This window comes from Eptatretus burgeri, chromosome 2 (assembly GCF_056783735.1).
Source record: "Eptatretus burgeri isolate ZD-2024b chromosome 2, Ebu_testis_v1, whole genome shotgun sequence".
In the NCBI taxonomy this organism is placed as follows: Eukaryota; Metazoa; Chordata; class Myxini; order Myxiniformes; family Myxinidae; genus Eptatretus; species Eptatretus burgeri.
The window spans coordinates 119,081,026-119,101,939 of NC_140962.1; the positions used below are offsets into that span (position 1 = coordinate 119,081,026).

A 20,914-nucleotide genomic window follows, 5' to 3' on the forward strand; every position below is an offset into this window, starting at 1 on the left:
GGCAAGGTCTTTGCTCAGATAATTCTTGATAGGGTTCACCACCATCTGCCTGAGCACCAGCATCCAGAGCAGTCAGGCTTTACACCAAAGAGGTCAATTATTGACCGCATCCTTGCTCTTCGGGTCCTCATCGAAACAGTCGAGAGTTTTGGCACGGGCTGCTTGCAGCCTATGTTGATCTGTAAAGCATTAGATTCGGTGAATCGAGATGCCCTCTGGAGGATTCTTGGTCTTTGTGGGGTGCCACCAAAACGGATCGAACTGATGTCTGAACTCTACTCTGGTACTGAGAGTGCTGTGAGATGTGGTGGTACCATCTCTGACTTATTTCCAGTTGTTACTGAAGTTCATCAGGGGTGTGTACTGGCCCCCCCACACTTTCCAGCACTTGTATGGACTGGATTTTAGGGAGGATGTCAGAGAGATCAAGCTGCGGTGCATCGTTTGGGAATGTCAACATCTCTGACCTTTATTTCGCAGATGATGCAGTCATCTTTGCGGAGAATTTAGATATCCTTTTGGGGGTCCTCGAGGTGCTGAATGAGGAGTCAGAGCTGGTAGGATTATGGGTTTCCTGGGTCAAAAATAAGATCCAGGCTTTCAATGATATCTCGGATGCTGCTGTCCTGTCTGTGCCTGTTTGTGGTGAGGATGTTGAGGTCGTGGAGAGATTCACTTACCTTGGCGGTGATATTCATGTCTCTGCTGGCTATGAGTCAGAGGTCAATAAACGTCTGGTTCGGGCCTGGGGAGTCATGTATTCACTGGATAATGGGGAGTGGCGCTGCCGGTACCTGTGCAGGATGACGAAAGTCCAAGTCTTCAGGTCCTTGGTGCTTCCAGTCTTGCTCTACGGATGTGAGACTTGGACTCTGACCAAGGATCTGAGACGGAGACTTAATTCCTTTGGTACCAGGTCTCTTTGGAGAATCCTTGACTATCACTGGTCGGACTTTGTGTCCAACGAGCGGTTGCTGAGAGAGACTCAAATGATATCCGTTACCGACATCGCCGTGAGCGTCAGCTGCGGCTGTATGGACATGTGGCTCATTTTCCTGACGCTGATCCTGCTCACCAGATTCTCTCAGCGAGGGAGCCTCGTGAGTGGAGGAGGCCAATGGGCCGACCACGTGCCTCATGGTTGCAGCAGGTTGATCAGCATCTCAAGGAGATGGGGATGGGCCAGGCATCTGCCTGGGGGATGGCCAGACGGAGGCCCCTGGAGTACCGGCGGAAAGTGGACACAGCGACCTGCTGCTCTGTCGCATGCTCCCATACCTAACCTGACCTGGAGAGGTTATTGCTTTTGGGTCCGTTTGTCTGTCTGTTTGTCTGTCTGTCTGTCTGTCTGTCTGTTTGTCTGTCTGTCCACTCCGAACTTTCGTATTTTCCTCCGTAACCGCTTGCCGGATTGAGACGAAATTTTCACAATTGGTGCAACCACGCATACAGAATGTTATAATCATAATTTTGACGTCATAGATCAAGTGGTGTACCAGCCATGTTGGAAAAACAGAAAATCTTTGGACCTTTGTATTTCTGAAACCGCACAAAGGAAAAAATTGAAACTTGGCACATGGCAAGTACTCCTCATGTCGAATAAGTTTGATTTTTTAAAAAAATTTTCAATGAAGTTGTGGAATTTATTTTAATCCCATTCTGAATTCAACTGAATAATAATAATGATTTAAAAAAAACGTTACGACGTCATAATTGCATCTGTAGAACGCTACGTCTGATCTGTATGAAAAATTTGGAGAGTCATCTAAGGATAAAATGGTTTCCAGAAAAAAAATTGATGACATCATCGGTCAAGTGATTCGGCAGCTATCTTGTTTTTTTCAAAAAACTTTTTAAAATCTTCTTTTCTGAAGTGACTGAACAGATCGAGGGGAAACTTTACACGTCTTATCGCCTATCCATGAGGAAAAAAAGTTCACACATATGACATCATAGGTCACATGGTTTGGCAGCTATCTTTGATTTACCATAATACCTATAAAAAAATCTTCTCCACAACACCTGGACAGATCGAGGGGCAACTTCGCACAAGCATTCCCCAAGCCTTGGGTGTACAAGTTTGTTTAGTAATAATTGATAGGTCACATGGTTTGGCAGCTATATTGGATTGAAGGAAAATATTAAATAATGTTTTGTCTGGAACCACTTATTCAATGAAGGTGAATTTTTTTGATGTGAGTTCTTTTTTCTTTGAATAAGGTAGCATGAATAATTGACAGGTAGCATGATTTGGCAGTCATATTTGATTAAAAGAAAATATATATTTTAATTCTCTCTTGAACCGCTGCATTAATCGGCATGAAACTTCAAAATTATTATCTAGTAGTGATGGGGAATATGTGTTTTAAATGTCAACCTGATCAGACGCATGGTCTGGCAGCCATAATTATTTAATTTTTTGAATCTATGTTCTTTTTACTTTTCTCTTTTTTTTGAATAAGGCTCACTTGGCTGTGCCTGGATGGGTTTGAGGATCGAGGAGTAGCAGCTGAAATGTGAATTCTATGCAGGTTCCTCCTGATGACTTCATCTTTGCTTTTTTTCTTGTTTGGATTCCTTCTGATTACTCCGATGTAGGATTCTACCCAGTTGGTCTTCCATTTGATTTGAATTTAATTTATTTTAATCCTATTCTAAATTCAAGTGAATAATAATTTTTAAAAACGTCATGGGTCAGGGTCAGGTGTCCGATTAAGGCGGGGTTGCATCAAAGTGGGGCATCTTGGTACCCGGTCATCACTGCCAGCAGTTATAAAGTAGCCATTCTAATTATGTGTCTTATTAATTCCGTAACACACCAGTATACAAACACCACACAACACACCACACAAAATAAGTCCTGGCGAGGATCTGCAATCTCTGATTGCTCTTTTTCTTGTTTCCTTTGTCAAGACGGTTGCTGAATTTTGTCAAGGAAGAGTATGGTGATCTTCACGTGTGGATCACGGAGAATGGCTGGGCAGATGATGAGACAGACCTGCTAGATGATGCAGAACGCATTTTGTACGTCAAAGCCCATTTGAATGAGATCTTGAAAGGTGTGTTGATGGCTGTGATAGTTGTAATTGAGTGAAGAAAAAGCAGAGGAGCACAGAGGTTCTTTTGATGTTTGTTTTATGCTGCCTTTCTCATCGCTTTGCTTGATACAAGCTGTGATTTGTTTAAAAAGCATTTTACATTCGATATATAACAAGGAGGGTACTCGGTAGAGTGCATACCTCCAGCAGGCTGAACAGTTTATGTTTTGTATCCCACTGATAGGCCGGATGTGTATCCGGACTTGAAGCAAAATCGAATCAGCTTGTTCTTGTCAGCTACCCCACTCATCCACCAAGTTTCGTCCGAATCTGTCCACAACTTTTTGAGATATCGTGCTACATATCGTTTTTGGCCCAATCCCTCAATGGTGAAGAATCACACAAAAAACAAGAAGGGCACTTGATGGAACACATACCTCCACCATGTAATGCCTGATCCACGAGAACATATCGGGCCCAATACATTTTTGAAATATCATGCTCTCCACACCCAACCTGTCCACCACGTTTCGTCCGCCTCCATCCACAGCCTTTTGAGATATCGTGCTATATATCATTTTTAGGCCGATCTGTCAATGGTGAAGAATCACTTTCAAAAATTCTAGTGGTCGGATCCGGATCCGGATCTTCACCAAGATCCAATCGGTTTGTCCTTGTCACATACCCAACCTGTCCAAGTTTCATCCGAATCCGTCCACAACTTTTTGAGATACCGTGCTATATATCGGTTTAGCACTACCTCTCAATGGTGAAGAATCACTTTTAAAATTCCAGTAGTCGGATCCGGATCCGGATCTTCACCAAAATCGAATCAATTCTTCCTTGTCACACACCAAACCTGTCCACCAAGTTTTGTCCTAATTCGTCCAAAACTTCTTGAGATGTTCTACTTCCAAACAAACAGTTGTGAAAACATAACCTCCACCACCGGTAATCACCTCCAGTGCCGAATTTATGTTTACAAGTGTGAAGAGGTCATACAACTTCTAATCATCCTTTTTTATACTTCTTGAAAACGAAAAAAAACTTGCTTCCATGAAATAAAATGTTATGGCAGTTAACCATTCTTGATTTTGTTTAATAACTGCCCATTTACCTGTCTTGCTTGCAGCCAGAATTGAGGATAAGGTGAACGTCGTGGGTTACACTGGCTGGAGCCTTATGGACAACTTTGAGTGGACAATGGGCTTCACTGTCCGCTTTGGATTCCACTACACAAACTTCACCGACCCAGAACTCACCCGCATTCCAAAGCGATCAATAGGGTACTTACAGAACGTCGTTCAAACTCGGTGCCTCAACATCTCCAATGAGTGGGACAATGATCATTTTTATTTCGGAAAATTCACTCCGAACTTCATGTGGGGAGTGACAACAGCTGCATATCAGGTGAGGGAAGGGAAAAGAAACCTTTCCCAATAATGTTCATGGCTTTTCTCATATTGTGAAACTTGGAATCTCTATTCTGGCAGACAATTAATGGAAACTTCTTCCCTGTTCATTTGCTTTGGTACTGGTCTGAAAAAGATGAGCATTTTTTGGTGCAAATACCAGGTAGGCAGTCGTGAGGCCAGGGTGTAGGCAGGCAGTAGTGAGGGAATGGTGTAGCAGGCAGGAATGAGGTGACCATGTTGATTAAACAACCAAATAAGTGGATTCTCTTTTCTGCAGGAAGGATTACAAAAACAGATTTGTCTGCAGTCTCCAAAGGGGCTGGAGTGATGGATATTGTAGAAAGGTGAAATAAAAGTTTCACATCATGGAAGGAAGCCATTGGTAGTTGTACAAGCAAGAGCGACTGAAATAGGCAAAGTTTACTCTGAGAAATTGAAATGATACAGAAAGCAACCTTGATGGCATACAGTGTACAGATAGCTACAGGCTATTGGATTGCTTCCTGGATGCAAGGGGTTGTGAAGTAATGCTTTTCTGGTATTCTTACGATGATAGGAGAGGGAACCGAGTTCATGAGCAGAGCAATAAATGTTCAGCAATGGTTAGAAAAATTGGACAGGTAGCAAGGTTTTGCATGTGGTGGGAAACATTTCATGGACAAAGGACTGTTTTCAGAAGAATGGCTGGAGCCTACCCAAGAGTGGGCAGAAAGGTATTGGAAATGAGGGAATTAGGGCTTTTTAGGATGGAGGAGAGAAATGAGGATGACAAAGGGAGGAATCGTACAGAACAGTAATAAGTCATCGGGGCAGTCAGGAAAGAAAAAAAATAGAGGGAGGTAGGGGTTAAACTATTCTATCCCAATACCAAGAGACAAATAAGATTGAGGTATTGAGGATAATGACATATTAGCTGAACTACCCAGCGTTGCCTGGGGAAATTCAATGAAATGTGTATTAACTATTTCATGCACGACGAATTGGGGAATGTTGGCATTATTGTTTCGTATGAATTACCAATCTTGGGTGTTCCAAAATGCGCTTAGACATGTATTGAAATGCTTCACCTTGGAAGGATGCCCAACATGCTGCTCTGGAGGCTGCTTGTCTTGCATATTGATCTTCAACCTGAGCCTGTGTCTGCTCTGTAGCCTCAGCTGACCTGGAAGCTGCTTGTCTTGCATATTGATCTTCAACCTGAGCCTGTGTCTGCTCTGTAGCCTCAGCTGACCTGGAAGCTGCTTGTCTTGTATATTGATCTTCAACCTGAGCCTGTGTTCGCTCTGTAGCCTCAGCTGACCTGGAAGCTGCTTGTCTTACACGTTGATCCTCAACCTGAGCCTGTGTCTGCTCTTGAGTCTCAAGTGACGTGTAGCCTGCCATTTTCTTTGCATCTGATTTGTTTCTGTCCATCAGGTCTTTTTTGTGGCATTTGGCAGTATTTATAATGCAAGTAAGGAAGGTTAAGATATTTCTTAACGGAAGTGCTCTCTTGTGAATACCCTTGAAAGTTAACTCTTAGTCAGAATCGAAAATATATTCGGAGCCCAGAGGGAGATCACTTAAAAGCAAAGTTCCTTTTCATGAACACGGTGGTGTTATAATAAATCCAGAGATGCAATGGGCCCTAGATAGTCCTTTTACAGAGCTATCCCTATTAGCTCGAGTAAAGCCACCAGAAATGCTCCAGCTGGCATCTTACCATGCCGATCCTTGTGACGCAGTAGTTTTTTTCTTTTTTTTGGTATACCTTGTCGAGGCTCGTATGAGAGCTGACACATAACACACAACAAAGGGCGACATGAGACAAGAGGGGCAGGAGTGGGAATGACAAAACAGTGGGGAACAGAGACATTGGGAGATCTGAGGAAGGGAGAGGGATGGGGCGGGGAGCACGGGGTAAACAAGATCAATACGACAGGGACTTTCAGGAAGGAAAGCAGGAAGTTTGAGGGAGGTGGGCTTGGGGTGGATTAATGGGGGTAGAAAACATTGAGGATTTGGATGGGGGATGATAGGTGGTGGTGAACAGCTGTTTTGAAGGCCTGGAGGGAAGAATGGGAATGAATAGAGTGAGGGAGTTTATTCCAAAGGCAGGAAAAAAGAGGAATGAAAGAGTGAAGGTGAGCAGTGATTCGTGATTTTGGTAGTTTTACCAGAAGAGGGTTGTTGGCGGACCTTGAGCGCCCTGCGGAGATATGGTGGGGACAAATCGCAGACAGAGCGGGGGGGGGGAGACTGGAGAGGAGACGGTAGAAGACAGAAAGACCACCGACCTGCCTTCGGGGAGACAGTGAGAGACCCAAAGACTTAGCCTCATCGCGGGAGATGCCTATGATCCGAAATGCCTTGGTTTCCACAGCATGAAGCCGAGAAAGGTGGGAGGCAGGAGCACCAGCCCAGAGGGAAGAGCAGTACGCCATCAGGCTGCGGACGAAAGCTTTGTATGTGGTCAGGAGCTCAGGTGGGCCGAGGAAGGACTTTGCACGACGGAGGATTCCCAGTCGGCGACTGGCTTTAAAGGCCAGGTTGGAAATGTGGCTTTCCCATGAAAGATCATGGCAGATAGTGAGACCCAGAAGCTTGAAAGAAAGGACTTATTCCAGAGGATTGCTGAGAAAGTGGATGGGGGGGGGGGGTTATAAACGATCCTTTCGGAGAGACAGAGTGAGAGTGTGAGATTGAAAGATTGAAAGACCGGATTGAAAGACTTGTTCCACGTGTTGGACCAGTTTGTGATTTTACCCAGATCTGCAGTGAGCGAAGAAGCTGCTGCATACCACTCTGAGGGATGACCAATGGTATGGCAGAGGGTGGAGTCATCAGCAAAGAGATAAAGAGGATATTCCAGAGAGTCAGAGAGATCATTGATGAAAACCAGAAAAAGAACAGGGCCCAGAACGCTGCCTTGAGGAACTCCAGCCTGGACAAGAAGAGGGCATGAAAGAACTCCATGTAGGGCTACACGTTGACTGCGACAGGAGAGGAAGTCTGCGAGCCATGAGTGGAGATGGCCTTGGATACCATAGGAAGAGAGTTTGGTGAGCAGAACAGGGTGCCAGGCCATGTCAAAACCACGCGTCAAGGGATATGGCTCCGATTTCATGTCTGGCATTGAGGACCTCCATCCATTGTTGGGAGAGCAGAAGCATTTTATATCCAGGGTAGAGTGACCTGGTCTGGAACCAAATTGATGATCGGAAAACAAGCCATTGGAGAAGAGGAAGGATTCCATAACCTTGCTGATGATTGGGAGAAGGCTGATTGGTCTGTAGTTGAAAATTGTCAAGATCAACTTTAAAAGCAACAGACATATTGTACAGAGACGTGGAGGATTAGAGGGAGGGGAGAAACGTACCAAGGGAATACAGTTTCCGTTATTAGCTTGTACACATGGTACCTCAACATATGTTCTTCACAATGCATATTTTGCTCCTGGGAAAACTCAGGCAGTGAGTAAGCAACATACTCACTCAGGGCCTGACCACGGAAGTGATAATAAACCTGCGTAAAGCAATCTTTTTAATAGCAGACATGTGTAAACACGATAATAATTAAATTTTGGCTGTTGACAAGTCGAGACAACCTCAACATAGATCTTCACAATCCATGTAACTCGATCTCTCCTGGAAAAACCCAGACAGTGGAAGCACCGTACTCCCTCGAGGCCTGACCATGGAGGTCTTCTAATAAACCTGTGTAAAACAATCTTTATAATAACAGGCACACATGTAAATACTTTGACAATGAAATTTGTGGTGTTGACAACAAATCACTATATACAACCTCAACATACGATCTTCACAATGCATATTACTCGATCAGTCTCGGGAAACAACCCAGGCAGTGTAAAAGCGCAAGACCCGATTGAGGGCTGAAGGCCAATTATTTGTTTTTATCTTGGGTTAAAAATTTTTTTATCCCAAAAGCCTTCGACCTTTCTTTGGATGAAAGAGGAGGCCACGCAAAGTTTGGCTGCACTGGTTGATCTTGCAGAGTGCGAATGCATAAACGTACAAACATATGTTATTCTTTATCTATAATTAATCTGTAATATAAAAGGAGCTCAATCTCGGCAGGCAGGCATCCGTCCCTGTGTCCGTCCATCCATCCCTGCCTGTTTTCATCCACCGGCAACAATTGTCCTAATCAAGCCCAATCTGCAGAGAGTATGATATCGTTGAATAAGGTGAGGATAGATGGACCAGTTTCAAACAGTGTGATATAGTTGAGTCAGGTGAGGATAGACGGGCCAGTTTCAAACAGTATGATGAAGTTGAGTAAGGTGAGGATAGATGGCCCGGTTTTAAACTGTATGATATTGTTGATTAAGTTGAGGATAGATGGGCCGGTTTTAAACAGTATGATGTAGTTGATTAAGGTGAGGATAGATGGGCCAGTTTTAAACTGTATGATAATGTTGAGTAAGGTGAGGCTCGATGGGCCGGTTTTAAACTGTATGATATTGTTGAGTAAGGTGAGGATAGATGGGCCGGTTTTAAACTGTATGATATTGTTGAGTAAGGTGAGGATAGATGGGCCGGTTTTAAACTGTATGATATTGTTGAGTAAGGTGAGGCTAGATGGGTCGGTTTTAAACAGTATGATATAGTTGAGTCAAGTGAGGATAGATGGGCCGGTTTTAAACTGTATGATATTGTTGAGCAGGGTGAGGCTCGATGGGCCGGTTTTAAACTGTATGATATTGTTCAGTAAGGTGAAGATAGATGGGCCGGTTTTAAACTGTATGATATTGTTGAGTAAGGTGAGGATAGATGAGCCAGTTTCAAACAGTATGATATAGTTGAGTAAGGTGAGGATAGATGGGCCGGTTTTAAACAGTATGATATAGTTGAGTAAGGTGAGGATAGATGGGCCGATTTTAAACTGTATGATATTGTTGATTAAGGTGAGGATAGATGGACCAGTTTCAAACAGTGTGATATAGTTGAGTCAGTTGAGGATAGACGGGCCAGTTTCATACAGTATGATGAAGTTGAGTAAGGTGAGGATAGATGGGCCGGTTTTAAACAGTATGATATAGTTGAGTAAGGTGATGATAGCTGGGCAGTTTCAAACAGTATGATGTCGTTGAGTAAGGTGAGGATAGATGAGCCAGTTTCAAACAGTATGATATAGTTGTGTAAGGTGAGGATAGATGGGCCGGTTTTAAACAGTATGATATAGTTGAGTAAGGTGAGGATAGATGGGCCAGTTTTAAACAGTATGATATAGTTGAGTAAGGTGAGGATAGATGAGCCAGTTTTAAACGGTATGATATAGTTGAGTAAGGTGAGGATAGATGAGCCAGTTGTAAACAGTATGACATAGTTGAGTAAGGTGAGGATAGATGGGCCGGTTTTAAACAGTATGATATAGTTGAGTGAGGTGAAGATAGATGAGCCAGTTTTAAACAGTATGATATCGTTGAGTAAGGTGAGGATAGATGGGCCGGTTTTAAACAGTATGATATAGTTGAGTGAGGTGAGGATAGATGAGCCAGTTTTAAACAGTATGATATAGTTGAGTAAGGTGAGGATAGATGGGCCGGTTTCAAACAGTATGATATAGTTGAGTAAGGTGAGGATAGATGAGCCTGTTTTAAACAGTATGATATAGTTGAGTAAGGTGAGGATAGATGGGCCGGTTTTCAACTGTATGATATTGTTGAGTAAGGTGAGGCTAGATGGGCCGGTTTTAAACTGTATGATGTTGTTGAGTAAGCTGAGGATAGATGGGCCGGTTTCAAACAGTATAATATAGTTGAGTAAGGTGAGGATAGATGAGCCTGTTTTAAACAGTATGATATAGTTGAGTAAGGTGAGGATAGATGGGCCGGTTTTCAACTGTATAATACTGTTGAGTAAGGTGAGGCTAGATGGGCCGGTTTTAAACTGTATGATATAGTTGAGTAAGGTGAGGATAGATGGGCCGGTTTCAGACAGTATGATATAGTTGAGTAAGGTGAGGATAGATGGGCCGGTTTCAGACAGTATGATATAGTTGATTAAGGTGAGGATAGATGGGCCGGATTTAAACAGTATGATATAGTTGAGTGAGGTGAGGATAGATGGGCCGGTTTTAAACAGTATGATATCGTTGTATAAGGTGAGGCTAGATGAGCCAGTTTTAAACAGTATGATATAGTTGAGTAAGGTGAGGCTCGATGGGCCGGTTTTAAACAGTATGATATAGTTGTGTAAAGTGAGGATTGATGAGCCAGTTTTAAACAGTATGATATAGTTGAGTAAGGTGAGGATAGATGGGCCGGTTTTCAACTGTATAATATTGTTGAGTAAGGTGAGGCTAGATGGGCCGGTTTTAAACTGTATGATATAGTTGAGTAAGGTGAGGATAGATGGGCCGGTTTCAGACAGTATGATATAGTTGAGTAAGGTGAGGATAGATGGGCCGGTTTCAGACAGTATGATATAGTTGATTAAGGTGAGGATAGATGGGCCGGATTTAAACAGTATGATATAGTTGAGTGAGGTGAGGATAGATGGGCCGGTTTTAAACAGTATGATATCGTTGTATAAGGTGAGGCTAGATGAGCCAGTTTTAAACAGTATGATATAGTTGAGTAAGGTGAGGATTGATGAGCCAGTTTTAAACAGTATGATATCGTTGTGTAAAGTGAGGATTGATGAGCCAGTTTTAAACAATATGATATAGTTGTGTAAAGTGAGGATTGATGAGCCAGTTTTAAACAGTATGATATAGTTGTGTAAAGTGAGGATTGATGAGCCAGTTTTAAACAGTATGATATAGTTGAGTAAGGTGAGGAGAGATGGGCCGGTTTCAAACAGTATGATATTGTTGAGTAACGTGAGGATAGATGGGCCGGTTTTAAACCTGGTGTTGGCGCATTGGTTAGGGCAGCGGCTTGGGATCCAAAAGGTCCTGAGTTCAAGCCCCGTTGGACCACTGAATTAATACACCAGGGGGTTGACTCAGCCTGTCATCCTTCCGAGGTCGGCGAAATGAGTACCAGTGTACTCGGCCGGTGTATACCCCGGTTAAAATAGGTGTACCATATCCCTGTGTCGTAAGAGGCGACCAGGGTTGCATCAGGAAGGGCATCCGGCGTAAAACATGTGCCAAATCACTATGCGGATCATACGGATGACCCGCTGTGGCGACCCCTCATGGGAGCAGCCGAAAGAAGAAGAAGGAGAAGAAGAGATGGGCCGTTTTAAACAGTATGATATAGTTGAGTAAGGTGAGGATAGATGAGCCTGTTTTAAACAGTATGATGTAGTTGAGTAAGGTGAGGATAGATGAGCCGGTTTTAAACTGTATGATATTGTTGAGTAAGGTGAGGCTAGATGGGCCGGTTTTAAACTGTATGATATTGTTGAGTAAGGTGAGGATAGATGGGCCGGTTTCAAACAGTATGATATGGTTGAGTAAGGCGAGGATAGATGGGCCGGTTTCAGACTGTATGATATAGTTGAGTAAGGTGAGGATAGATGGGCCGGTTTCAAACAGTATGATATAGTTGAGTAAGGTGAGGATAGATGGGCCGGTTTTAAACAGTACGATATAGTTGAGCGAAGTGAGGATAGATGTGCCGGGTTCAAACAGTCTGATATTGTTGAGTAAGGTGAGGATAGATCGGCCGGTTTTAAACAGTATGATATTGTTGATTAAGGTGAGGATAGATGGGCCTGTTTCAAACAGTGTGATATTGTTGAGTCGGGTGAGCATAGATGGGCCGGTTTCAAACAGTATGATATAGTTGAGTAAGGTGAGGATAGATTGGCCGGTTTTAAACAGTATGATATAGTTGAGTAAGGTGAGGATAGATGGGCTGGTTTCAAACACTATGATATAGTTGAGTAAAGTGAGGATAGATGGGCCAGTTTCAAACAGTGTGATATTGTTGAGTAAAGTGAGGATAGATGGGCCGGTTTCAAACAGTATGATATAGTTGAGTAAGGTGAGGAAAGATGGGCCGGTTTCAAACAGTATGATATAGTTGAGTAAGGTGAGGATAGATGGGCCGGTTTTAAACTGTATGATATTGTTGAGTAAGGTGAGGATAGATGGGCCAGTTTTAAACTGTATGATATTGTTGAGTAAGGTGAGGATAGATGGGCCAGTTTTAAACAGTATGATATAGTTGAGTAAGCTGAGGATAGATGGGCCGGTTTTAAACTGTATGATATTGTTGAGTAAGGTGAGGATAGATGGGGCGGTTTTAAACAGTATGATATAGTTGAGTAAGGTGAGGATAGATGGGCCGGTTTTAAACAGTATGATATAGTTGAGTAGGGTGAGGATAGATAGTTGAGTAAGGTGAGGATAGATGGGCCAGTTTCAAACAGTGTGATATACTTGAGTAAAGGGAGGATAGATGGGCCGGTTTCAAACAGTGTGATATAGTTGAGTCAGGTGAGGATAGATGGGCCGGTTTCAAACACTATGATATAGTTGAGTAAAGTGAGGATAGATGGGCCGGTTTTAAACAATATGATATGGTTGAGTAAGGTGAGGATAGATGGACCAGTTTTAAACTGTATGATATTGTTGAGTAAGGTGAGGATAGATTGGCCGGTTTTAAACAGTTTGATATAGTTGAGTAAGGTGAGGATAGATGGGCAGGTTTTAAACAGTGTGATATCCTTGAGTCGGGTGAGGATAGATTGGCCTGTTTCAAACAGTATGATACAGTTGAGTGAGGTGAGGATAGATGGGCCGGTTTCAAACAGTATGATAAAGTTGAGTAAGGTGAGGATAGATGGGCCGGTTTTAAACAGTGTGATATAGTTGAGTCGGGTGAGGATAGATGGGCCGGTTTCAAACACTATGATATAGTTGAGTAAAGTGAGGATAGATGGGCCGGTTTCAAACAGTGTGATATAGTTGAGTAAAGTGAGGATAGATGGGCCGGTTTCAAACAGTATGATATAGTTGAGTCGGGTGAGGATAGATGGGCCGGTTTCAAACACTATGATATCGTTGAGTAAAGTGAGGATAGATGGGCCGGTTTCAAACAGTGTGATATAGTTGAGTAAAGTGAAGATGGATGGGCCGGTTTCAAACAGTATGATAGAGTTGAGTAAGGTGAGGAAAGATGGGCCGGTTTCAAACAGTATGATATCATTGAGTAAGGTGAGGATAGATGGGCCGGTTTTAAACTGTATGATATTGTTGAGTCAGGTGAGGATAGATGGGCCGGTTTTAAACTGTATGATATTGTTGAGTCAGGTGAGGATAGACGGGCCGGTTTCAAACAGTATGATATAGTTGAGTAAGGTGAGGATAGATGGGCCGGTTTCAAACAGTATGATATAGTTGAGTAAGCTGAGGATAGATGGGCCGGTTTCAAACAGTATGATATCGTTGAGTAAGGTGAGGATAGATGGGCCGGTTTTAAACAGTATGATATAGTTGAGTAAGGTGAGGATAGATGGGCCGGGTTCAAACAGTGTGATATAGTTGAGTCGGGTGAGGACAGATGGGCCGGTTTCAAACAGTGTGATGTAGTTGAGTAAAGTGAGGATAGATGGGCCGGTTTCAAATAGTGTGATAAAGTTGAGTCGGGTGAGGATAGATGGGCCTGTTTCAAACAGTGTGATATAGTTGAGTCGGGTGAGGATAGATGGGCCTGTTTCAAATAGTGTGATAAAGTTGAGTCGGGTGAGGATAGATGGGCCTGTTTCAAACAGTGTGATATAGTTGAGTCGGGTGAGGATAGATGGGCCTGTTTTAAACAGTATGATATAGTTGAGTAAAGTGACGATAGATGGGCCGGTTTCAAACAGTATGATAGAGTTGAGTAAGGTGAGGAAAGATGGGCCGGTTTCAAACAGTATGATATCGTTGAGTAAGGTGAAGATAGATGGGCCGGTTTTAAACTGTATGATATTGTTGAGTCAGGTGAGGATAGATGGGCCGGTTTTAAACTGTATGATATTGTTGAGTCAGGTGAGGATAGACGGGCCGGTTTCAAACAGTATGATATAGTTGAGTAAGGTGAGGATAGATGGGCCGGTTTCAAACAGTATGATATAGTTGAGTAAGCTGAGGATAGATGGGCCGGTTTCAAACAGTATGATATCGTTGAGTAAGGTGAGGATAGATGGGCCGGTTTTAAACAGTATGATATAGTTGAGTAAGGTGAGGATAGATGGGCCGGTTTCAAACAGTGTGATATAGTTGAGTCGGGTGAGGACAGATGGGCCGGTTTCAAACAGTGTGATGTAGTTGAGTAAAGTGAGGATAGATGGGCCGGTTTCAAATAGTGTGATATAGTTGAGTCGGGTGAGGATAGATGGGCCTGTTTCAAACAGTGTGATATAGTTGAGTCGGGTGAGGATAGATGGGCCTGTTTCAAATAGTGTGATATAGTTGAGTCGGGTGAGGATAGATGGGCCGGTTTCAAACAGTGTGATATAGTTGAGTAAAGTGACGATAGATGGGCCGGTTTCAAACACTATGATATAGTTGAGTAAGGTGACGATAGATGGGCCGGTTTCAAACATTATGATATAGTTGAGTAAGGTGAGGATAGAGGGGCCGGTTTCAAACAGTGTGATATAGTTGAGTAAAGTGACGATAGATGGGCCGGTTTCAAACACTATGATATAGTTGAGTAAGGTGAGGATAGATGGGCCGGTTTCAAACACTATGATATAGTTGAGTAAAGTGACGATAGATGGGCCGGTTTCAAACACTATGATATAGTTGAGTAAGGTGACGATAGATGGGCCGGTTTCAAACATTATGATATAGTTGAGTAAGGTGAGGATAGAGGGGCCGGTTTCAATTTCCATTCAAACAAAATCTCTTCCTCCTTCATCTTCTTTTTCACTTATAATCATGGTGAGTCTTATCAATCTCGTTTTTCATATCGATTAGATTCAGAAAATGTTTTCTATATTCAATACTTTTTTTTTCAACATTTCCATTTTATTCATATAACAGTTATATATCGCCCTATCAAACAATATTTCTGATTATACACCGCCTTTCACTCCATTTGCAACACAGGTGAGAAAAGGATACGAAAAATGCAGGTGATGTCCACGCTATAATTCATTGACCGGTGTTTGTGTGTTTGTTTGTCACGCTACTCCTACAGTTCTGGGCCAATTATATCCAGACTTGCTACATAGGATCAATATAACCCAAATTAATGTGTAGGGTTATTTTTTTAATCTTTGCCGGTGGAATTGGGGAGGATGGGGATGAATGCAAATTCTCCATGTAAATGTGTGTCGTGCAGTGCCCCTCCAGGTTTTCCCTGGTATTACGAGACACCACGATTTACAGTACAGTTTTCCGGTCCTCACGTTTTCCAGTGCAGTGTGGTGTTTTGAATTATAAGTGGTAGGTTTGTATTTGCTTCCTGCACATAAACAGAGTTATTTTCTTTGCCTATGCAGAGCAGTCAGTTGCTTATACACCGTCCAAATAAAGGTAAGCATCAGAAGAACATGTTGCATGCTTGGAACAAGGGTACCCCTTCTCGTATGTTAGCTTTGCAGTAAGTGAGAACTATTTTAATGGGAGAGTCATTGGAAGACAGGATGAGGATGAATGTAATATTGTAAATGGAACGGCGGAATGCAAATGTACAGGATGGACGTAAAGTAGTACTGCGGATAAGCTCTCATATTATAACAATTGTGCCTTTTATTTTATGAGAAAAGCATGAAATGTCTAGCATAGTTAGTATATACCATAATGTTTATTTTCAGATGTGGAGGGAAGTCAGACTTGACCTCTGAAGACCGTGAGAGGTCAAATCCAAGATGGCCACCAGTCCACTGGGTGTAATGTTCAAACGCACTTAATGTTGGAACCACACAGTTGAGAAAAACATTTAATGTGTCATTTCCAACTAAATTGGGGATGTCCATTCATTTGATGATACGTTTGAGATCGCCAGAATTCAAGGAAATGCATTTAGGTCAAGGTCAAGGTAAAAATTGACCAAAAATATGCAATCAGTTGAAAGAATTCAAGTCTGGAAATTTTGTGGTGCACAAAACCAGCAACAAGTTCTCTGCCATGGCACCTGACCAGTCCCATGAGCAGAACAATGCAATGGTGAAAGGTTCTGGTGGGGCTATTGGACTGACTGGAAATCATGGAGCACTCAGACGCTGGATGGTAGCATGGTCAGAAATTTCCAGGACACTACAGAGTTTGAGGAACAGGCCATAAAGCAACAGGATGGTGCTGGTGACACTGGACACCACCACCATGACCAGCAACCTGGAGTGCAAGCAGCATTCCTGAAGGAGATTAAGGCACTTGTGACAGTGCTGGAAGAGATGAGGAATCCATTTCCAGAACACAGCCAAGACCTACTAGTCATTAACACAAGGGACATCATGGACACCCAAGTGGCTGAAACTGTGAGATGGATCGACACGCTCGGTGAGGAGCAGTACACCAAGTTTGTGACAGGCTAGAACAGTTTACAACACTTGTCACACAAACACTTCCAACGAACAAGTTGCCACTGTTCAATAGACCACCGGTTAAGATTAAGTCAAAACAGAAGGCACAGCTTGAAGCACTGAAGAGTGACTGTGGTCTCTTTTCGAGGCTGTACATCTCCTGTCAAACGCCAGATGGAAACATGGACAATTTCTTCTACCATGAAAACCACGCAACCCCGCCAGCTCTGTCAACTGGAGGGAAAATGCGGATTGGGGTTAAAGCAGATCTACTTCGCTGCCTGGAATCAGATCTGCTCGAAAACAATAGTGCGCCTGTGGCTGATGCAACAATTCTCGATGGTGCAGCTGTGGTTCAAATGCTAAATCCTGGAACATCAAGAACATTTCAAGAGTATGGAGAAAGAGTGTTTGCGCCATACATCTCTGCTCAACTTGAGAAAAGCAGCCGCATCGACCTTGTCTGGGATGTGTACCTACCTGTCAGCCTGAAAGCCTCAACCAGACAGAAGAGGGGAAAGGGCATGAGGAAAAGGGTGGCTCCTTCTACTGTGATGCCAAGGAACTGGAAGGACTTCCTTCGATGGAATGAGAACAAAACCGAATTGTTTGCTTTCCTGTCATGCAAAGCTGTTCATCTTCCTCTAGCAGAGGGCAAGGAACTCTATGCAACAGATGGAAGTAGAGTCATCTGCTCTCCTGCTGAGTCATACTTGGCCCGCCTTGCCCCATGCTCACAAGAGGAGGCCTACACTCGTCTACTTCTGCATGTAGCAGATGCTGTGCAAAAGGAGTGTAAGAAGGTGACTATACGTACCGTTGATACTGATGTGTTGGTACTGGCTGTGGCTTCATTCAGCAAGACAGCTCCTGATGAGTGTGGGTTGCCTTTGGTGTTGGGTCATGCTTTCGGTACATAGCTGTTCATGAAATGGTTGCCACAATTAATCCAACACAGTGTCTGACTCTCCCAGTCCTTCACGCTTTCACTGGGTGTGACACTATCTGCATTCGCTGGCAGAGGAAAGAAGACTGCCTGGGAAAATTGGAAGCCTTTCCCAGAGGTGAATGATGCTTTCAATGAACTCCTATGCATGCCAAGTGAGATCAGTGAAGGATCAATGTTGCTGTAAGAGCGATTTGTGGTGCTGATGTACTACCGAACCAGTGAGAGAACTGAAGTGAATAATGCCAGGAAACAGCTCTTCACACAGAAGTCTAGAACTCCAGAGAACATTCCTCCAACCCAGGCAGCACTCAAGCAGCACACCAGGTGCACCTGCTACTAGGCCAACTGTTGGAACCAGGCATTGGTCCTGGATCCTGAGATGCCAGATCCATCTGACTGGGGCTGGACAAGGGAAACAACTTGGTGGCAGCCGCTTTGGACCACTCTCCTTGAAGCATCAAAATCGGGCCATGAATTGATCCACTGTCGCTGCGAGAAAGGGTGCACTGGATGCTGCAAGTGTGCCAAAGCTGCACTCAAGTGCACTGCACTGTCCTGTTCTGGAGACTTTTAAATTTTGATCATTACCAAGAGGATATTCGGCAATTGTGGATAGTGCTAATTTAAAAATTTGTATGAGTGGGAAGATTGATAGTTATCGTGAGCTGCATTGATCCGTACTAGTTTACCAGATGGAAATGATATTTCAAAGGAAGTTGTTATGCAATTTGGTAGAAATATGTGGATATCTAGTGCTAATAGTGCCAAAATGGAAGCGAAGTTTCACTATTATTGCATAGGTCCAATCCAGTGTCCAAACTAAAATAAATGTATCAGCAAAAGAATGTCCAAAAGTTTTTAATGTAATTTTACCTTGACCTTCATCTAAATGCATGTCTTTTTGGTTCTCGCGATCTCAAAAGTATCACCAAATGAATGGGCATCCCCAATTTTGTTGGAAATGACACCTTAAATGTTTTTCTACACTGTTTGCTTCCAAAATTAAGCGCGTTTGAACATTAGACCCAGTGGACTAGTGGCCATCTTGGATTTGACCTCTCACGGTCTTCAGAGGTCAAGTCTGACTTCCCTCCACATCTGAAAAGAAACCTTATGGTATGCACTAACTATGTTAGAAATTTCATGCTTTTCTCCTAAAATGCACAATTGTTGTGGTTATCCACTACACTACAGGTGGAATGTAAATGTAATAGGAATAATCTACAAGTTGTGACCGTAGAGAACATAGGAGGTGTAGCAATCTGGGTAAAAGGCAGTATTGTATCATTTGAAAGGAATGATATGAGACTTGGAATTGAGATGGAGGATTCTGTGTGGATTACATTTAGTTCAGGATTCTGTGTGGACAGTAGGAATAGTGAGTTCCTCATTGGATGCTGCTTTCGGGTCCTGGGGTGAAGGAAGAGCAGGATAATAAACTCCAAGAACAAATGAGAAAGGCATGTGATGATTGATTATGGGAGATCTTTATCTTCCTATGAGGGAACAGAAAGTACTGACTATGGGGAATTTTTCAACTTGCTCAGTAATATATTGGAATAATTTCTAGATTTGTCCAGGATTGCAATTTCCATCCATTTGGAGATAAGCCTACAAGGGGGAGAGCAGTGTAGACTCATTTATCAGTTGTGATCCAAATATGGTGGAAAAAGTGGAAGTAAGTGAGCACTTTGAGATGAATGACCACAATATAGTGCTAGCAATGCTACTGTATGCCTGGTGTTGGCTTAATGGCTGGAGTGGTGGGCTTGGGATCCCAGAGTCCTGAGTTCAAATCCTGCTTTGCTGTTGAATTAATACCAGGTGGGTTTGACTCAGCCTGTCATCCTTCTGAGGTCGGCAAAATGAGTGCCAGCATGCTGGTATACTGTATCGGAGTGGCGACCCATCCAGGATTGTGCCCAATAGCCAAAGAGACTGCTTAAGCAGCACCAACGCTCTGCACAGAGTATGGTCCCAATGGATGGGGATGGATGGAATGCTACTGTAAAGAATTGGAGTTCAGAGTAGAAGAGTAAAGCAATTGTATAAAATAAACAGTGTGAGCTTCACCCAAAGAAACCTGGGTGTTCAAGTAGAAACGGACCCAGCTTTTCACTTCGCGTATGCGGGATAATAAGGGCCAGAAGTTTGCATACTCGACTCTGAACTGTCTAGCCTGGGTTAAAATCTAAATCTCGCTAAAAACCGTCATTTCATTTCTTTATGAATACGGGTAGCAAGTACTCTGGTCTTCTTGGAGGTTCGTTGACACCACAAAAACCACTTGCTATCTTAGAGTGTGGTTACTGTCTAGGCAGAAACTTCTGCACTACAAACAAATGGACCAGGTGGTTGTTTCAGGTGAACGGCCCTCTTTGGATATAAAGGGCAACCACATTAATTAATTGTTCATTCAACTCGTTGATCATCTCTCCCGAAACCAAATGTCTGCATAATGTATTACTCAAAGTAATACAGATGAATATCCAAATCAAGAAATGTAATACTTTGCTGTCGTTTTTCAGATTGAAGGTGGCTGGGATGCTGATGGCAAGGGAAAGAGCATCTGGGACATGTTTACAATACAGGAAATAAATATTGATGGTGGGACAGATGGAAAAGTAGCTTGCGACAGCTACCATCACCCGGCCCGTGATGCAGATATGGTGCGGAAGCTTAACGTCACACACTATATGCTGTCACTGTCTTGGTCGAGACTCATGCCCAACGGCAAAGGATTCCTCAATGGAGCTGGCGTGGCTTACTATAACCGCTTGCTGGATGGAATAACTTCAGCAAACATCACGCTTGTTGTAACACTCTACCACTGGGACCTGCCAGAGGTTGGAACAGCAATTTTGAGCTGCATGGGTTTGAAAGATTGCATGCAATTTTGAGAAGGTTGCTACTTGACAAATTTAACAATTCACTATAAGTGTGAAAATGATCGACGACAATTTACTACTGTTTATTGCAACTGGTCAATACTTAAAAAAAAGTTACCATGTCTTTATATGTAATGTTTAACGCTAAAAACTTTCCAGACGATCCACATTACATATTGTTGGCTCATGTTATGACCCTCACATAATA

The 20,914-nt window shown here is 43.0% G+C and overlaps 1 protein-coding gene and 1 pseudogene across 1 annotated transcript in view; both read left to right on the forward strand.

The window, feature by feature from the left end:
• Nucleotides 1-20,914, forward strand: part of LOC147032931 (uncharacterized) — a 209,944-nt gene that overhangs the window by 168,425 nt on the left and 20,605 nt on the right. Inside the window, exons 25-27 of the mRNA XM_085850977.1 lie at nucleotides 2,914-3,059; nucleotides 4,171-4,448; nucleotides 20,347-20,664. Coding sequence (XP_085707103.1) covers nucleotides 2,914-3,059; nucleotides 4,171-4,448; nucleotides 20,347-20,664 — 742 coding nt within the window. The remainder of the gene's footprint in view (nucleotides 1-2,913; nucleotides 3,060-4,170; nucleotides 4,449-20,346; nucleotides 20,665-20,914) is intronic.
• Nucleotides 16,582-18,846, forward strand: LOC147032934 (uncharacterized; annotated as a pseudogene).